At 40.1% G+C, this 20,116-nt stretch overlaps 2 protein-coding genes across 15 annotated transcripts in view; both read left to right on the forward strand.

Annotated features, from left to right (window-relative positions):
• Window positions 1–16,156, forward strand: part of LOC306850695 (apoptosis-stimulating of p53 protein 1-like) — a 37,816-nt gene extending 21,660 nt beyond the window's left edge. For 7 of the 14 annotated variants that reach the window (XM_079386499.1, XM_079386501.1, XM_079386491.1 and 4 more), the window contains 14 exons: window positions 5,375–5,476; window positions 7,558–7,732; window positions 9,351–9,547; window positions 10,048–10,188; window positions 10,395–10,587; window positions 11,220–11,351; window positions 12,220–12,329; window positions 12,431–12,863; window positions 12,958–13,709; window positions 13,930–14,067; window positions 14,166–14,299; window positions 14,423–14,589; window positions 14,700–14,899; window positions 15,028–16,156. In XM_079386499.1, the coding sequence (XP_079242625.1) occupies window positions 5,375–5,476; window positions 7,558–7,732; window positions 9,351–9,547; window positions 10,048–10,188; window positions 10,395–10,587; window positions 11,220–11,351; window positions 12,220–12,329; window positions 12,431–12,863; window positions 12,958–13,709; window positions 13,930–14,067; window positions 14,166–14,299; window positions 14,423–14,589; window positions 14,700–14,899; window positions 15,028–15,069 (2,916 nt within the window). In that variant the 3' untranslated portion in view covers window positions 15,070–16,156. Of the gene's footprint in view, window positions 1–5,374; window positions 5,477–6,171; window positions 6,314–7,557; window positions 7,733–9,350; window positions 9,548–10,047; window positions 10,189–10,394; window positions 10,588–11,219; window positions 11,352–12,219; window positions 12,330–12,430; window positions 12,864–12,957; window positions 13,710–13,929; window positions 14,068–14,165; window positions 14,300–14,422; window positions 14,590–14,699; window positions 14,900–15,027 lie in introns of those variants that run through there. The other 7 variants (XM_079386492.1, XM_079386504.1, XM_079386493.1 and 4 more) reach the window with 2 other exon arrangements.
• Window positions 16,157–16,445: 289 nt separating this feature from the next.
• sdsl (serine dehydratase-like) lies at window positions 16,446–18,777 on the forward strand. The gene is made up of 8 exons (XM_079385879.1): window positions 16,446–16,575; window positions 16,697–16,863; window positions 17,145–17,187; window positions 17,394–17,533; window positions 17,636–17,724; window positions 17,824–18,051; window positions 18,133–18,257; window positions 18,345–18,777. The coding sequence occupies exons 2-8, from the start codon at window positions 16,711–16,713 to the stop codon at window positions 18,533–18,535; spliced, it is 969 nt and encodes a 322-aa protein (XP_079242005.1). The 5' UTR covers window positions 16,446–16,575; window positions 16,697–16,710; the 3' UTR covers window positions 18,536–18,777.
• Window positions 18,778–20,116: the final 1,339 nt, after the last annotated feature.

Raw genomic sequence — 20,116 nt, forward strand, 5'->3', positions numbered from 1 at the left:
GCACCAGTATGCTTGATATATTTGGATAAAATATAATACATTTGCTTTGACGTTAAATCATGTTACTTGCCACATATAAAATGTACTTTGGCATTCCTAAATAAGTTTGTTTCATAAAATCTGTATCATTTTTGAATTTCTTAATCACATACAGATAATGGGCTTATATGGTTATGTGATAGAAATTGTGCTCAGTTTACAATCTAAAATGTATTAAACCTCTCTCTCCCCTACATGTTATTTGTCAGCTACCCATTTACAGATGGGCCAGAATCAAGCAGGTTCTCCTTTCTATAAAATTGTGATACAATAAGTGTGATGAATTGGATCTCGGTGCAAACTGACATTTTTTTTCAGTAGCTGCCATGTCAGACCTCAAAAAGTGCATTTGTGAGACTTGTTCTTGTGACAGGGGGAACTAAAAGTACTCTAATTACGGCTCATTTGTCAGACAAGATATGAATAGCAGTGGCTGCGGGCAGGTGATGACCTAATGGACTATGTCATATGTGAAAAAGGGTGAAAAGGAGGGAGGTAACAAGAGAATTATGTCTCCTGTAGATAATACTGTAGTAGGCACTATTAGCTATAAATGTAAACACTTTAGTCAGATGCTGTAGTCATAGATTTACTCATTCTGCTGTAAAATATTTCAAAACATTTCTCACATGCTTCAGTTAATGCCATGTGGGTGCATAATGTAATGGCTGAGCGTGTTTAATACTTTGCATATGATCTCATTCTGAAAAGGGCCTGTTCCCTCAGAGCCACCAGGTGCTCACCAACACCATAACGGCCCCAGGGGTGACCTCATTTTCTGTGGCTAGAGCCACATTTCAGGCGAATCCTTCCAAAGAGTGAACATCCAAGGATACTAAGAACGGCACTCCCTGAAAGAGTTGAGATATTACCTTGTAAGAATGTGTGTTTTGTATGGCAGTGCAGGCCTTTGTTTTTTGGTGGTAAATTATCTGCAATGTAAACAGAATGGAACCAAATAATGTATGACGCATTGTTGGCTGACACGTGTTGTCTGACGCTTTGCTAAGTGTTTCCTTCCCAGTAGTGCTTTCCCAGGATTTCCTCATGTGTTCATGTCATGTCAGAAAGTTTGTATTTATGAATTGAACGCACACAACACAAGTCATGGTTTTGAGCAGGAAACTCTAAACTTTCTTTAAGCCCATAGTTTCTGTGTTGGGTACCTGTTGATGAGAAAACACATCAGATGCAGCATCTGTATTGACAATCAATTTGTTGAAATGAGTGATATTAGAATTTTTTATGTTTACAATAAGACTATCTAAATTTACGTTTACGTAATGATGCTCCTTGTTCACACAGATCCACGAAAACTACTAAAAACGCTGTTATGCATGCCAGTCCAGTAGTTGGCGATGTCGCATTGTAAAGAAACACTATATGCCTGTGCATATACCTATAATTAGCACTTTGAAACCCGTTTTTCACAAATTTGCATTTTCAGGACCCCAAAATGCCATTGTTGTGTAAACAAACAGCCAAACCGCATAAAAAGTTTTCTGTTTTTAGTTAAAAATTGTGTAGTGTAAACGACCCCTAAGTTGCATGTGCAAAATACCATATTATGGTACAATTATGATAGAGTTTATAAAACCATCATAAATTGAAGAAAAACATTAAAAAGCATAATTTTGCATAATTTTGTACAAGTAGAGTTAAAAAAATAAATAAATGGTACATCCTCATCTTGCTCAAACCAAGTGACTTGAATACATCTGCCAATTCCCAACTAGTACATTTGAACTTCCCATGAGGACTGTAATGTACCAGTATTCAATTAATCAAGTGATTCATTTAATTCATTGCCAGCAGAACAAAAATGGCTGATTTCATATGCCTGACTTCCTGCATTTGTCAGTCAGTCAACAGCCATTAGGATGAAATGAGCATATTAACACAGCTTTTTCCAGTTATTATAGACCTGACTGCAGTTATATTGACTAGAAAAATCTTTCAGAGTTGAGCATTTCTGCTTGATCTGACAGCACTGGCCAACCCCAATTTTAACATGGACTTGCCACATTGACTTTTCTTATAAAATCTCAGTGATGCCTCAATGAGATAATTTAGATAAATGTACCCTCCACACGAAAATGAGGTTTTTGCAGTCCTCTGACTCACTAGGGCCTGTCAGATGTGTTTTAGTCATTATAAGTATAACACGTGTGCAGTGAGCCAGTTACTGGAATTGAGAGAAGCCAATGATTCAGTTATTTTGAATGTGTGCCATACTGACACGTCAGACAGAAAAACAATATTGGATTTGTTTCTGAAAGTCAGGAATATTCTAATACATAGGCCACATTTTGCCCACTAACAAAGAAATGATCAGTATATAATTTTAATGGTAGGTTTATTTGAACACAGAGAGACAGAATAACAACAAACAAATCCAGAAAAACGCATTTCAAAAAAGTTATGAATTGATTTGCATTTTAATAGGTCAAATAAGTATTTGATCCCCTATCAATCAGCAAGATTTCTGGCTCCCAGGTGTCTTTTATACACAGGTAAGGAGCTGAGATTAGGAGCACTCTCTTAAAGGGACAGCTCTTAATCTTAGCTTGTTACCTGTATAAAAGACAACCTGTCCACAGATGCAATCAATCAATCAGATTCCAAACTCTCCACCATGGCCAAGACCAAAGAGCTGTCCAAGGATGTCAGGGACAAGATTGTAGACCTACACAAGGCTGGAATGGGCTATAAGACCATCGCCAAGCACCTTGGTGAGAAGGTGACAACAGTTGGTGCGATTATTCGTAAATCGAAGAAACACAAAATAGCTGTCAATCTCCCTCGGTCTGGGGCTCCATGAAAGATCTTACCTCATGGAGTTTTAGTGATCATGAGAACGGTGAGGAATCAGCCCAGAACTACATGGGAGGATCTTGTCAATGATCTCAAGGCAGCTGGGACCATAGTCACCAAGAAAACAATTGGTAACACACTATGCCGTGAAGGACTGAAATCCTGTAGCACCCGCAAGGTCCCCCTGCTCAAAAAAGCACATGTACAGCCCCGTCTGAAGTCTGCCAATGATTCTGGGTGAAAGTGTTGTCGTCAGATGAGACCAAAATCCAGCTCTTTGGCATCAACTCAACTCGTGTTTGGAGGAGGAGGAATGCTGCCTATGACCCCAAGAACACCATCCCCACCTTCAAACATGGAGGTGGAAACATTATGCTTTGGGGCTGTTTTTCTGCTAAGGGGACAGGACAACTGCACCGCATCAAAGGAATGATGGACGGGGCCATGTACTGTCAGGGCCAGGGCATTGAAGCCAAGGCATTTAAGGTCCTGGAGTGGCCTAACCAGTCTCCAGACCTTAATCCCATAGAAAATCTGTGGAGGGAGCCAAACATCAGCCTCAAAACCTTAAAGGATTAGTTCACTTTAAAAAAAAACTTTTGCTGATAATTTACTCACCCCCATGTCATCCAAGATGTCCATGTCTTTCTTTCTCCATATAATGGACTTCATTGGGACACAAACGGTTCAAGGTCCAAATGACAGTTTCAGTGCAGCTTCAAAGGGCTTTAAACGATACCAGACGATGAATAAGGGTCTTATCTAGCGAAACGATCGGTCATTTAAAAAAGAAATAAAAAAGTTTAAGTTTTATAAGCACAAATGCTCGCCTTGCTCTGTTCTGTGATGCGCGTTCATGACGTCACGTAATACGCAATGACGTTGAAAAGGTCACGGTTGACTTAGGCGGAAGTTTACAAATGTGCGGAAGGAGGACATATACACATTCAAATGTCTTTGTGTCAGTTTATCGTTTAAAATGCCCATTTCGTGTGCGTATCCTGGGTGTTTTAATATTAAAAAGCCTACTGACTCGGTACTTCCGCCTACCTCAACCGTGACCTTTTCCACGTAATTGCGTATTACGTGACGTCACGAACGCGCATCACAGAACAGAGCAAGGCGAGCATTTGTGCTTATAAAACTTTTTTATTTATTTTTGAAATGACCGATCGTTTCGCTAGATAAGACCCTTATTCATCGTCTGGTATCGTTTAAAGCCCTTTGAAGCTGCACTGAAACTGTCATTTGGACCTTGAACCGTTTGGGTCCCAATGAAGTCCATTATATGGAGAAATGTTTTCATCAAAAACCTTAATTTCTTTTCGACTGAAGAAAGAAAGACATGGACATCTTGGATGACATGGGGGTGAGTAAATTATCAGCAAAAGTGTTTTTTAAAAGTGAACTAATCCTTTAATGACTTGGAGAGGATCTGCAAAGAGGAGTGGGACAAAATCCCTCCTGAGATGTGTGCAAACCTGGTGGCCAACTACAAGAAACGTCTGACCTCTGTGATTGCCAACAAGGGTTTTGCTACCAAGTACTAAGTCATGTTTTGCAAAGGGGTTAAATACTTATTTGACTCATTAAAATGCAAATCAATTTATAACGTTTTTGAAATGAATTTTTTCTGCTTTTTTTGTTGTTATTCTGTCTCTCACTGTTAAAATAAACCTACCATTAAAATTATAGACTGATAATTTCTTTGTCAGTGGGCAAACGTACAAAATCAGCAGGGGATCAAATAATTTTTTTCCCCACTGTATATCGTTAAGTATGAGTGAATGTTATAGAATGTGTAGGTGATTTCAGGACATTGCATAAGTATACGCATCCTGTTCACTCTCTCTAGGCATTTCCTTGTGATTCTGTGGTGATTTCTAGACATTTCTTTTTGTTTGCCTGTACCTGTTGAATTGTTGTTTACTGCTGATATTTCTATTATCCAATGCCACACAGCGGTCCACTCTACTGGAAGCAACAGCTTGGACGATGGTGATCTGTTGCTGGCTTAAACTAGTTTGAAGATATAAAACATATAATGATCTTTTAAGAAGTTCACCACTGGCTGAACCAGCTTAGCTTGTCTAGGATGGAACCAGACATACAGTACCAGTATAAAATGTGTCTAAAAGTAAATTATGAAATTAACCTTCACAACTCTTTGATTATATTTTGAATACTGTCTGTTTGAAAATGAACACAAAATAGGTTGAATTTGACATGATCCAGTGATAAACCAATTTAACAACAATTAAGCGGCCAAAATTTGTCCTGTTTAAATATTATTAATATTTTTGTTTAAATATGTTACGTTTTTATTTCATTTCAGCAATTTTGTGTTTTGTCTCATATGACATCATTAATCTGCATTACACATATTGTTGGCATCGGCTATGTCTGTTGACTACTAGTTTGAAACTACCTTCATCACCATTTAATTCAAAAGATTTTTATTTTATTGTAACGATTTAATTAAATAATTGTACATTTGACATGATACTTTGCGTGTGTGTAGGTGGGGAATCCACGTGTGGAGTTAACGCTGTCAGAGCTGCAGGAGATGGCAACGCGACAGCAGCAGCAGATCGAAGTTCAGCAGCAGATGCTGATAGCTAAGGTAGGCGCTACCATATGAATCCTCATATCTCTTTATTTATTCATATGTCTTCAGATCTTTTTCCTCCTCTTATGTCTGAACTGTTCAGTTGAGAAGAAACTGTCAAATTCCAAAATGCCACTTTTATTTAGGCTAGGATATGCACCTTTCATTTTCAGATCTGTTAATGGTGCTCTGTTGGTCTGCTGACTTTAAAACTAAGACCCCCGTGGTCCTGCATAAGCAAGTGTACACACATGTATAAGGGGCATACTGTTCATGAACACATGGTTATATCATCTGGAGTGCATGAACTGTCATGTTTGATTAATTATACTAGCCTGGTTCCATGCGGTCATGTCAGGAATTTTCTAATACCTTTTAAATGATTTGCATTTTAAATTTGCAGCTAGTGCACTCAAGCTTGAAATTTGGTTATTCATCTCTTTTGATATTGTGTTTTGAGAACCATTTGTCTTTGTGATTAAGATATTGTCTTGAGGTCAGTGTGTGATAGTTGAGTATCACACTTAGGTCAGTGGCGGCGGGAACTGTGTGTGTTGCCTGGATGCAAAGTTCTTTTCCTTAAACAACAACAGGAAAGAGACTCCATTCACATAGGAAATGAGATCAGCATTGAACTGCAGCTGTCAGGAAGAGGGAGGACATTAAGACCACTGGAGATTGTGTGTTCACGTATGTGTGTTCACGAAGGTGTAGTCAGTTCCCGGGAAAAGTATCAGAATGCTCTGGAAATTGCAGACAAGCGACACAGGGCCTAGCTAAGATCTCTGAAGTATATGCGACTGTGTATTCCATGAATGAGTATCAAGAGGTCATCAATTCATCTGTTGTAAGGTAAAAAAAAAAAAAAAATGCATGTATGTTTAGAATTTTTCAGGTGCGTTTGTTGAAATGCTATTTGTGACCCTGGACCACAAAACCAGTCATAAGGGTCAATTTTTTGAAATTGAGATTTATACATCATCTGAAAGCTGAATAAATATGCTTTTCATTAATGTATGGTTTGTTAGGTTAGGAAAATCTGAAAAAAAAAAAAATCTAGAATCTGAGGGTGCAAAAAAATAAAAAAATCTAAATATTGAGAAAATAGCCTTTAAAGTTGTCCAAATTAAGTTCTTGACGATGTATATTACTAATCAAAAAATAGGTTTTGATATATTTACAGTAGGAAATTTACAAAATATCTTTATGGAACATTATCTTCTTTACTTAATATCCCAATGATTTTTGGCATAAAAAAGTTGATAATTTTGATCCATACAATGTATTGTTGGCTATTGCTACAAATATACCCGTGCTACTTATGACTGGTTTTGTAGTCCAGGGTCACATTTTATTAGGCTAATTTTAGTTTTATATTGCTAATACAGATTTTTTGTGTGTGTGTGGATAGATGACTATAGATTGTAGAGTGAAAAAAGGGAATATGAAGGAAAAAAAAGCATGCATATTTCTACAAACCTGTTCTACGTAGCTGTAAACATTGTAGCTCTGCAGTTAAAAACATGCTTTGTTCGTTCATCTGTTCATTTAACATTGGATTGTGTCGAGTCAACTCTGTGGAACTGTTAGGTCTGGCTTTGTATTTGCTCATTCTGAAGCAGACCTGAAAGTTGTAGTCAGCACGAACACCTGTGTTTCCCTCCACTTTCTATTTTAGTCTCATTCATCATACATTCACATTTTGGGTGTGTTATATTACAAAAATCTCAAATAACTGAAACTTTTATACAGTTGGAGTAATTACATTATTATTTGTGTTCCTTTTTATTAGTTCTCTTCTCTGCTAACAGAAAACTTTCGTGTTCATATTCTGTAACGGCTCTAAAATGAAGTTAATGTTCTTTTATTTCCTGTCTCTATCTTTCCTCTCTCTATTTTACCATCGCACCTGTCCTTATTGTTTCCATCCCATTCTCTCAGCTCTCCACTGTGCGTAGTGAGGTGTGTGAAAGGGCTTTTGTTGATTGGTGACGTGCTTGTTTTGATGATCTGCGGAGCATGTTCCCTCCCATTTTGAAATTGACCATTACCCTCTCCTGTCCTTTCCTCAATTTTCCTCTCTTCCATGTGTTTAGGAGCAACGAATGCGATATTTGAAGCAGCAGGACCCACGTCAGGGCCAGTCCGTGTCTGAGAGTGAGAAGCTCCAGAGGTTGAGGGAAAGAGTGGAAAGTCAAGAAGCCAAACTCAAGAAGGTCCATGCCATGAGGGGCCAAGTGGACTACAGCAAACTCATCAATGGCAACCTGTGTATGTACCGCCATGTTAACAGATTTCAATGCTTTAGAGATTACTCACTTTATAAATGAATTTAACTATATGTTGGTATATGATGTAGGGTGACCATACGTGCCATTTTTCCCAGACACATCCTTGCCATCCTACAAGCAAGTAGTTTGACCAATAACATGCAGGCATTGTACATAATGGACCAATCATGGTGTGTGTGAGAAGGTGGGATCTACAGTCAAAGTGATGCAATTACACGTACATATTACACACGTACTTAAAAGCGATCAGTGTTTCACATCAAAATACCTCGTGCAAACAAAGCCAAAACCTAGATATTTTAGGCAATATAGAAATCCTGGCCTGGAAAAATGGCACGTATGGTCACCCAAGGTATATGATGTTTTTTATTTGGATGACCAACTATACAACCAAGTACAATATCTGTTTTTTACTTAAGTATCGGATATGTCCATTAACCAAGGACTGTGTTAACATAAGTTGACATGAAATCAAAATTGAACATCCTTTCCCCCTCGCAATGATATCTCTTCTCTGATTACGAATATATATTGGCACAAGGGTTGGGCAAAAATTTGTCCAATGGCCAAAAAAGTTTAAACCTCTCCCTTCCAACAACTTATCAATCACATGACGAGCGCAGCAATTTGCAAATGACAAATGATGATTTTATCAATTCCCATTGGACAAAATCAAGTCTCGCCCTACATTTTTTACATTTACATTTATTCATTTAGCTGACGCTTTTATCCAAAGCGACTTACAATTGCTATATATGTCAGAGGTCGCACGCCTCTGGAGCAACTAGGGGTTAAGTGTCTTGCTCAGGGACACATCGGTGTCTCACAGTGGATTCGAACCCGGGTCTCTCACACCAACGGCATGTGTCTTATCCACTGCGCCATCACCACCCCATTTTTACTTGTCCAAGAAGACATTTCACTCACATATACGTCACAATAGGAAACAAAATTGGTCACAGATTCCTCATCATGCCATCTTTAAGTCTCAGGGTTGGATACTTGCTTGTTCAGACCCCACAAGTATTGAGTCACAAATCATCACTATTATGCCCTTAAGCAAGCATTACATTTTGTTAGGGGGATTGTCCCTGTAATATGTTCATATCACCATTCCAAGGCAACTTTGCTCAAGAAAGTTCCCCTAATGAAATCAAACCGCTAGTTCTGAAGCTAACAGTTTTTACTATTGTTAGACCACACAGTGGAATTTCATTCCTTGCTCCAGTTGCTTTTGTTATCCACTCCCTCTGTGTTCCTGGCAGTGGATCAGTCAGTAAGAACATCTCTGAACTTTAAAACGAGGAGTTCTGGCTGGGGTGTGGAAGAGCCTGGGGTGGGTTTCACCCCCTCGTGACATTCATGAGATACAAACAAAGATCACAATACCATTCCTCTCTGTTTAGAATTTGTCTTGACATTTGGACTTGGGGAGTGGACATCTGGCCAAGCAGCAATTTGCACTGGTCCTCACTCCTACACACTTGCTCGAACATACGCCCACTTGAAAAATCCAGACACATGTATGAAGTGTATCAACAATCGTGCACACAAAGATAGTATTTTTATAATAGGAATGCTTCATGTGTGTCTTTCAGCTGCAGAAATTGAGCATGTTAGCAGCCTGTTCCAGGAAAAGCAGGCAGAGCTGCAGTCAGCAATGGTAAAGGTGGACCAGCTCACGCAGCAGCTAGACGATCTGCGACGGGGGCGTCTCAATGGACTGCAGCCTCTGGGAGGACCGGTGACCAGCAATGCTGCACTAGAACTACGCAAGCTCTACGAGGAACTGCAGGTATGCACTTTCTGATAGACACTATTTGTTGGTGGTGATGTTGTTTGATGGTTTTGTTCAATTGCAGTCAACTCATGATAACTCTAATGACCACATACTAGCCACAGTTTTTCAGAAAAAAAAATTCAACTCAGTTTATCTTAAATATATTGGTCTCACTTGGGAAACATAATAGGAAATAAACTTTCTTTTAATCCATTAACGCTGTTTGATCATCAAAAACTATTTCATTCCCCAGTGAAGTTTTGAAAGACTTTGATTTTAATGCGCTTTCCTGTTTTGCCACACATTCTTTCCTCAGTCCTCTCTGAAGTTGTTTGTGGTACATTTTGCGCCCCACAGTGATAATGCATTAAATATTCAGATTATCAAGCGTGTTTTCAAACTCCCAACGATATTAGTTGCATAATCTTGTGACATTTGATTTGAGATGGTAAAATATTCTGATGCAAAATCATCGGTCGTGTGTATGACGCATGTATGTTTGTATTAACATTTAGATCCGGAACAAGCTAAATCAGGAACAGAACAGCAAGCTACAGCAACACAAGGATATGCTTAACAAGCGTAACATGGAGGTGACCATGATGGACAAGCGTATTGGGGACCTCAGAGAGCGTCTCTACAAGAAAAAAGCAGAGGTAAGTGAAACAGCCTGGAACTAAATTGCCACATACAGCACTAGATCTGTAATATTACATTGAGCTGGATTGTAAATCATTACTTAATTGTTTTTTAAAGATAACCTAGAATTGGTTAAACTCTGCAATTTAAGCACAAAGAATTTCAAAGCAAAACGTTTGACGCCGTTGTCTGTATGGGGATTAAATAATCCTCTTCCCTACAGCTTGGCCGAATGAGTGGTCCTCCCTCCCCTCAGCCCACCCCAGGCAGTTCCGGGCGAGTGGCAGCAGTCTGTCCCTACATCCAGGTCCCGGTGCCCGGGCGACAGGAAGGAGGCTACAGTTTACCGTCTGATCCCCTGAAGCCACAGTCTCTCTCCACCTCTGCTACAGTCAACCATGCTCGCTCCAAGTCAGGTCAGTCTTTTATTCTGTACTTTTGCATTTGCTGCTTTCCAGGACTGTAATAAAAAATACAGCAGGAATTCTAGAGATTTGTCCAAAGAATTCATCGTTGAGAACGCTCTTGGTACTCTCACACAGAAAACATACATACAAAAGCTCGCTGTGGTAAAAATGATGAGCATCAAATGGGTTTACAAGGTTCATGACCCCATTCAGGAAGATACTACTACATAAATGATGAAAGACGTATCAGATCTTTATGTTTGCATCTTGAAGGCTGTGTATATCTATCACTCGAGAGCAGAAAGCTGGCTCTGAAAATGAATCTTCTTTCTCACCACTGCTGTAAAATCATTCATTGAGATCAGTTCAGATTTCTTTCTATGCTTCTCTCATTTTCCTGATGTCACATTATGCAGTATCACTTTCCATCTAAAAGGGGCAGCTCCTGAACACCAAGTTTTTGAAACATATCTTTATTCAGATACTCCCATTAACGTCACACTAAAACATCTTTTTGTTTGTTTTTTCCAGCCTTTATTGCTAACATGCTTTTCCATTTTCTCATGTCTGTCACCTTTTCTACTCCTCCCCCTATTCGTTTGTCATGCTTTTGTGTCACATATGTGGGGGCGGCGGGACAGAGGAAGAGAGGGTGAGGATGCCTGCAGGCCCATGGAAGGTCTCAGACTTAGACATCATAGTGGACCCTCTGGTGCCATCCTCAGAGCCTAGAGAGGGGCCAGAGGCCCCCACAGACTCCGACTGTGCTTCTAGTGAGTTTTTGATCAGAATGCAAACTGTTTGCCATTTGAAAACAGTTTTAAAAGCATGTTTTATTTTCAGTTGTAGCTAAATAATATATAAAGACATTGTGAATTGATTTGATCATAAATTATTCATAAACACTGAGATAATCAATCTACACTCATGGGTCCTGACAAACCAAGTGCATAAAATGTGAATTTAAGGCCCACCCATTATTCATCTTAAAAAGCAGTACACTTGCTATAGCCTAGTAGTCACTGAAGCTGGATCCACAGGACTCCTAAAACCCTGAACTGAACTGGTGGAAAAAGTAGCAATTATGTAACGTTTATTTTTGTAAGTAGTCATGACGATGTAAGGCTGGCTTTGCAAATGCATAACAAAAGACTGTATTTATCCTTTAGCATATTTAATCACTAGAAGAATTTGACCTATTTAGAGAGAAGAAACCTCCATATTTGATATAGTTTAATCCTTTGCTTCACTGCATTTTTCCTTTGTGGCACTTGGCAGTCGACTTGCCAGTGAGTTTGATGGCATGTCTGTCAGACGAATGGGATAAACATGCGTCATCGCCCATGGCTTTGACAAGCAGAGCAGCGGACTTGGACACATAGGCTTAGTAATCCATTTAACCCAAACAGAGCTGTATCTGTGCAGAAGACAGGACAAAAATATTCTTCACTCAAACCCATGATTAGAAGTGTCCTGATGTCATAGGGGTCAGAGATGTGAGTGTAGTCCCATTTGAGACTCATCTCCTGCTTTAATGACCCATTGAGCAGGTCAGTCTGTGCCGTAATGAGACTGACAGGAGAAAGAGCATATACGTCTCTGTCTCTTTCCATCTAACTCATACTTCTGCGCTTCCTACAGCTAATGATGCAATCTGGCCCTCCTTCAGCAATAATAGGGTTCCTCTAAAACCTCCAGACTGGAAGGACACAAGTCAAGATCATACCAGCAAGATGGGTACCTCAGACAAGGTGAGATTAAACAGTCTCCTTAGTGCTTAAGCACAAGTGTTCTTGTGAAAGCAATCTTTGAGTCTTGTTCATGCTTAACTTGTGGTTTTGTCTCTTTACAGGAAGCCCCTAAGCTGTTAGGGACAGTAACAGCATTGTCTAAACAGCCTCCACCCATCTATGGAACCTATCCCAGTGCAGGCCATCACTCCACAGTCTGTGCCACCAGCTCTTTGCCTCGCTCTGCTCCTGGCACCTTAGGCTGGCAGAGAGCACCCCCTGCCTCTGGTTCCTCTTCACAGCAGATCCAACAGCGGATAACAGTGCCTCCCAGTCCTACCCCACACTCTGGGTCAGCCCTGTTCCCTCAGGGTGAGAGGACAGAGCCTCCTCTTGCTGTGGCAGTACGTCCCTTTATTCTGGACAGGGGGTCCCGGCCCCAGTCTCCAAGGAAGGGCCCTGCCACTATGAACTCCAGCTCAATCTACAATATGTACCTGCAGCAGCCTACAGCCAAAAACTACTCCTGCAGCAGCAGAGCTGCAGTTAAAGCAGGTAAGAAGTTGTTGCATTGGTTCCAGACATAGGTATAGCTTTGATTATGCATTTTACCCTGTTTTAAATTTTGTTTTTCTTCATTGGCCTCCAGTATATGGAAAACCAGTCCTACCAGGCTCCACCTCTCCTTCTCCAGTTCCACTCTACCAGCACTCCTCCACAGATGAGGTCGACAGAGAGGCGGCCCAAGAAAGCACTCCCTTACCTCCACCCAGTGTGGAGAACATCCCTCGCCCTCTCAGTCCTACTAAACTGACCCCTGTGGCCCACTCCCCTCTCCGTTACCAAAGTGACATTGACCTGGAGGTGCTGAGAAGGAAATTAGCCAATGCTCCCCGACCTTTAAAGAAGCGAAGCTCCATCACAGAACCAGAAGGTCCCAGTGGACCTAACATCCAGAAGCTACTATATCAGCGATTCAACACCCTTGCAGGAGGAATTGAGAGTGGAGTGGGTGGTACACCCTTCTACCAGCCTGACAGTCCTCTGAACTACATGGCCACAACTCTGGGCGATGTGGACTCTGCCAGTGGGAACCTGATGGAATCAAGTATCTTAGCTGAACCTTCAGCAGAGCCAAAAATCCCAATCCCTCCTCTCACCTCTTCCGTGTCACCGACAGCTGATGATAATGAGAACCAGCTGACACATCTCTCTAGTGACTCAGGGGGTGCCCAGTCTGCTGATGCCTCAGACCATTCTTTTAAGGACACCAATGAGGACAATCATAACAACAACCACACAAATGTTACAGACACACAACCTAGCACAGTACCAGAACCTCATTCCCCTACAGAGCAGGACACCACAGCACACCCAGGCACTCCTCCTGGTGTATCTATGGTGAGTTGGCACTAGCTTTTTGGCTAGGGTTATAGGGTCTAGATGTAACCTCTTATTCTGAAAAATTATTTACAAGCAAAATTCATATAAAGAGTCCTGCAGCAAGCCTAAACCCTAACCTTGGTAACATCTAGACAGTACTCTACTCTGCATATGAATGTATTCATTGTTTGACTATTTCTTCAAAATATGAAGGCTAATAGAATTTTTCACATTACAGCTCAAGCGTACCAACTTGAAGAAGCCCGGCTCTGAGAGGACAGGTCATGGCTTGAGGGTCAAGTTCAATCCTCTTGCACTGCTTTTGGATGCATCTTTGGAGGGCGAGTTTGATTTGGTCCAAAGGATTATTTATGAGGTACAATTCAGCTGCAATACGCCACTTACACTTACTTTGTATGCTTGAACTGGACTCAAGAAGGAATTTTTCTCCTCAACTTGTGTCTCCATCCTCAGGTGAACAATCCTAGTACTCCAAATGATGAAGGTATCACGCCTCTCCATAATGCAGTATGTGCAGGTCACCACCATATTGTGAAATTCCTGCTAGACTTTGGGGTCAATGTCAACGCAGCAGATAGTGATGGATGGTGAGGACTATCACTTTTGTCTGATGGTTTATCTCTTGACTTTTGTCTGCATTAGGGAATAACACCAATTCTTACTTATCAAGTGATGTTCGCACTTGCTAACTCTTTCTCACTTGTGATCAGGACGCCCCTGCACTGTGCAGCATCATGCAACAATGTTCATCTTTGCAAGTTGCTGGTGGAGTCTGGAGCTGCCATTTTTGCCACCACTATCAGTGACGTGGAGACTGCAGCAGACAAGTGCGAAGAGATGGAGGAGGGTTATGTCCAGTGCTCTCAGTTTCTATATGGTAATGTCAATAGCAATCACTGGTGTTGTCATTTTATTGTTAAGGGTGTGTTTCTCGAATAATGGCTGTAAATGATTCTGAAAGCCTACTCTGCTTTGTTTCCCTTCCAGGTGTGCAGGAAAAACTGGGTGTAATGAATAAAGGGACGGTATATACCCTATGGGACTATGAAGCTCAGAGTGCAGATGAGCTGTCCTTCCATGAGGGCGATGCTCTCACCATCATGAGCCGTAGGGATGACAGCGAGACAGAGTGGTGGCGGGCCAGACTTAATGACAAGGAAGGCTACGTACCACGCAACTTGTTAGGGGTAGGATATGTGTATAGGCGCATTTATTTTTAGACGGCACTGTTGTACATTAAAATATTTTGTTAAAATTTAAGCTGAAAAGTGAGAAAAATCAAACCCTGTAAATCTGTAATCTGTTGTCATTGTAGCTGTACCCAAGGATCAAACCCAGGCAACGTTCCCTGGCATAGGTGGCCAGAAGAGACAGCGCAAGCTCCTATAACAGCACTTGGCATGAAGCTACGGGATGGCGCTCTGCCCCGTCACCACAACACAGAGCCCACGGGGGTGGCAAGATGATGGAGCACGTCTGGTGTCAGACAAGATGGATTTAACCAACAGTGGGGAATTCAGTGGTCTTCTGTTTGCATCCCAGTTTTTATTCGTAACTTTGATGTGTTGTTTTGCAATGTCCCTCTTACCCATATCTCTGTTGAGGAACATGTTAGCTTTTCTATCCTCATCCACAGTGCAAACCTCCTGAGTATACGTGTGTGAGTGTTTCAGTGCGGGATGTGACTGTCAGAATGGGACGTGGATGTGATAAGAGATGGTGACAGAGAATGCAGTCTTGGATTCCAGTGTCTCGTGTTCTGTGGTTTTTATCAGGCAAAAAGGAAACCGAAGGGACTGATGTTTCGTTTCCCACGGTTAGGAAGTTGCTGATTCAGGGGAAAGGAAGGAAGGTGCTGGAAAGTGTTTAGAAGAGGCCTTGAGGCTGGTCAAGCTACTGATGGATAATAAGGAAGTGGCCTGGTCTGGAAACATGTATATGTTTATGTGTGGAGGATTATGTGGCTTGAGGAGGTGAAATTGTGTAGTCGTCTATGAGGAACTGCGTTTTAAAGAATGCGGAAAACTGATGCCATAAAAACTAATGCAGTGGCTGTTTTCCATCAAACAGGGGATATTGACAATATATCACAAACCTATATTCCTATGCTTAATTTAAGTCAGGCTTTATTTTTTTAATGCTACTTTTCCCTCTTTAAGGGATGTTTATTTAAAATAAATAAATTCTTTAAAACAGCTTGATATAGGCTTATATGATTGTAAAAACCGGCAGGATCTGCCTAGTGTTTGTGCAGCCATACAAGAGCCATTTATGCAACATGTCATGTATATGTGCACAATAAAATTTCCACATTGGGACAAAGTCACATGTTGTATTGACTGGATTTTTCACATTCTGTGTTCTATACAGGAATATGATGTGTACTGCACAGATTAAAAATTCACATTGACAAATATTAATAAACACAATACTGATGCCTTGTGAAGTTCGTTACATGAAAATCCTTAAATGTTTTAATGTGTACTGTATTGCTTTTATTTTATTTATATAAGTTTTATTTTGCTTAATTTTAGCTCGAAAATAAATGCTTATCATAAAAAAAATATAGCAAGTAGTTGTGTAGGTTCACAAAAATGTCTATATGGCATTTAATATTTTAGCCTGTCTTTTATTTATAAGTTTCTCACTTTCAGGATATCATTGCGCACTTTGTCTCATGAGTGAGTGAGTACCTTGCCCTAGTTTAACCTACATTACATAATTTTGCAAGCTGTCATGTATTATCTAACGGTCTTGAACATTAGTTCATTAGCGCTTGGTTACTTTATCGTCATTAAATGAACTTTGCACTTCCAGGCAATACTCGAAAAGAGTCATATAGCCTAACACCGCAACGCAATAGGTGAGTAGACTATAAAACGGCTTGTCTGTATATTTTATGTTTAAACTGAATATGATTGCCATTGCGCTTTGTGCATTACCCACCGTTGTCCACATATCCTTATCAACTGTATGCATTTCAGAAATTTTGGGAAAAATGTCAAAGCAAAGTGGATTTCATGTCGTCACCCCACTTATCGAAAGCACCGGCATGTCTAAGCGGATCGGGACCACCGTGTATCTGAAGATGGAGAGCTCACAACCCACCGGTTCCTTCAAAATCCGTGGAATAGGATACATGTGTCAAAATGTGAGGAAAAATATGGCTGCGTTTCTTAAAATGAACGAAGAACCATAATTATTTTTTATTAAATATATATAGCTCCTCAATGTTGTAACGCATTAAGTTGCATTTCAAAATGACCATGGATTGTTTATTGTATCAATTATTAAATCAAGTTTTAACAATACAAACGTTTACCTGCAGTACAGTATATTGTGCGTTCGCACTGACATCTAGCGCTCATTAAAGGAACAATTGCATAGGCCTATTACAATTAACATTTAAATGTATTTTTATTCCTTTATAAGGTTGCAAGTTCAAACAAGTCAAAAGGTGTCATTTGTTCTTCAGGTGAGTGAAATTGTAAACATTTAATTGTATTTCCATTAAATGTTTCTTAAGTACTGGCTCTTTTGACCATGGGGCCCTTTAGACAAATCTAAAATGCAATTTTCACACTCTCACCAGTTTGACATGGACATAACAAATTATTAATTGTGTTTAGCAGCATTCTGGGATTAAAATGACAATTTTTCTTACTATGTTTGTGTGTATAGGTGGTAATGCTGGTATGGCCACAGCATATGCAGCAAGAAAACTCAACCTGCCAGCCACCATTGTTTTGCCCTCGGCGACTCCCCAACTGGTAGCTCAGAAACTTAAGGACCAGGGTGCTACGGTCAAAGTTGTGGGCAAGGCAAGAGCAAAGTCCCACCACAGTTATCCTAAAAGCCTTTATTCTAGATATGACGCAGTTACGTTATCTTATCTGGGTCTATATCTTTATCTGATATTGTAGGTATGGGATGATGCAAATGCTGAGGCCCTACGTTTGGCTGAAAGTGAAGGTCTTACCGTAATACACCCATTCAACCATCCTCTTGTCTGGTGAATTTGTAGATATAGCACCTTAAAAACTGTACCACCTTAAATTTCTTTCATGGTTTTGGGCTTCACAAGAAACAAAAAGCTGTTCAAATCTTTTAGGAAAGGTCATTCCACTATTGTGCATGAACTCAAGGCCTCACTGCCATCCAAACCTGGAGCGATAGTGGTGTCCGTAGGAGGTGGAGGTCTGTTTTGTGGGATAATGGACGGTCTGGATGAGGTGGGCTGGGGAGATGTGCCTGTCCTGTGTATGGAGACCGTGGGTGCTGACTGTCTCAATGTTGCTCAGAAAGCCAGAGATCTGGTTACACTTCCTGACATTACAAGGTACGTATTAAGAAATCATCTTGAATCCATGAACAACTGGGACTAAATGTTTGAATGTTTCTGCATATCTCCGCTTGCTAGTGAAGCAACGTGTTTGGGAGCAAAAACGGCATGCCAGCAAGCGTTTGAGTACAGCAAACGGCCCAAAGTCATTTCAGAGGTGGTGACAGATCTACAGGCCCTGGAGGCAGTGGAACTGTTCCTGGGTAAGTTCATCACTGTGATTAAGGCCATCAAACAGCTCAATAGCAACAAAGCTAGCTTTGCAGTTGATCTCTGTGTACTGTATTCAGATGAGGAGCGTGTGTTGGTGGAGTTGGCCTGCGGAGCATCATTGGCTGCAGTGTACAGCGGTGTCATCCAGAGGCTACAGGAAGAGGGACGCCTTCCTAAAACGCTCGACTCGCTGGTAATGATCGTGTGTGGGGGTGGCAGCGTGAACCTGGCTCAGCTGCAGCATCTACAGGCAGTCATACGGAAATGACCACATCTGTAGATTCTCACATCTGAGATAAATGGTCAAAGCATCTGTTTTGAGTTGCGCTGACATGTTGTACTACGTAAATCAAAAGATAATATGGATAATCTACTGTATTTCAAACAGCTGAGAGCAAACTGTCTATCAGAGAAGTCTGTTTTGAGCAAACATCCAGAACTAGACAAAATCTTAAGATTTTCTGTAACACCTTGTTTTAGTGAAATGGTGTAATAAAGAATCTAAATCTCAGAATCTTTTCACTTATCACCTGTAACCAGCAAGTGGTGCTAATGTCTGTTGTTTTGATATTTGTGTCCTAGTGTTCACACTACAATAAGTAAACAGTAAAGTATGACCAATGTTTTTTAGGACAGTAGTAACTTTAAAATTAAATTTTTAACTGCAAGGAAAAATTAACTGTAATCTGGTCATTATCGCAACATAAATCAAATCTCTTGCAACTATCTTGCATGATAATTACGTGGCTACATAATAAAATAGATTACTTAGGCATTAAACTATTACCTGTGTGTAAAAGTGAAAGTGACATGCAGAAAATACTTTTCTCATGTTCGCTCGAGAACTTTCTTGTGCACATGCGAAGTCTTCAGATTAATGAAACTCATTTTAACCATAGAATTGAAAATAAATAAACAGACATTTGTGACTTATCTCATAATTCAGACTTTTTTCTTTCCATTCTAAGCTTATATCTTATCTTTATATATAAACTCTGAATTGTGAAAAATGTCTGATTTGTGAGATATTGCAAGAATAAAAAAAAAAAAAAAAAATGATTGGCGTAAACAATTCTCACAATGCTGTCTTTTTTTCTGGCAATTACACGTTCATATCTCATACTTCTGAGAAAAAAAAGTGGAATTGCGAGACTGAAAAAGTCTAAACTGTGAGATATAAACTCGCAATTGTGAGATTTGTTTATCTTTTTAATTTATTATTGCAAACAAGCTTGTTATAAACTTCTGGCAAGTTTTCTGGCAATTGTGAGTTGTGTCTCAATTCTGAGAAAAAAAAGTAGAATTGCAAGACGTAAACTAACAATTATGAGAAAAAAGGCAGAATTGTGAGATAAAGTCAGAATTGCGACAAAAAGTCATATTTGTGAGATAAAAAGGCACAATTACCATTTTTTTTATTTCGTGGCAGAAATAAGCTTCAGATTTTGGAACTAACAGAAAATTGCACATGCAACAGTAGAATGCCAACCGCCGGCTGTACCTCAGGAGCCGCTTTGTTTCCTAAGGCTGCTGTAAATGGACTTCATGATCCATGTTAATAGCGATGAAATTACCAAGTACTTTGTCATGTGATTGGAAAAAGGCAGGTAATTGTGAACAAAGACTGTGATTGTAGTAGCTACATTAAATGCTTTATGGTGCACTGGGAATGCCGGGCAGCATACAAGATACTTTACTGTGGTTAAGATATTGTTCTGTTTCTGACATGAGCAATGTTCTTTTTGCATTGATTGATGATTGCTTGAAATGACTGCTATATGAGAATGTTTATCTAGTTATACATTATTGAATAGCTTGAATAAGAGAACCTTTTAGGGAACCAGCTTTA

Source organism: Barbus barbus (assembly GCF_936440315.1).
Source record: "Barbus barbus genome assembly, chromosome: 30".
Lineage (NCBI taxonomy): Eukaryota > Metazoa > Chordata > Actinopteri > Cypriniformes > Cyprinidae > Barbus > Barbus barbus.

Coding starts and splice junctions, on each gene's coding strand:
- sdsl (XM_079385879.1), top strand. CDS start 16,711: ATGTCAAAGCAAAGTGGATTTCATGTCGTCACCCCACTTATCGAAAGC. Junction 16,864..17,144: donor TAGGATACATGTGTCAAAAT/GTGAGGAAAAAT, acceptor TTCCTTTATAAG/GTTGCAAGTTCAAACAAGTC. Junction 17,725..17,823: donor TTCAACCATCCTCTTGTCTG/GTGAATTTGTAG, acceptor CAAATCTTTTAG/GAAAGGTCATTCCACTATTG.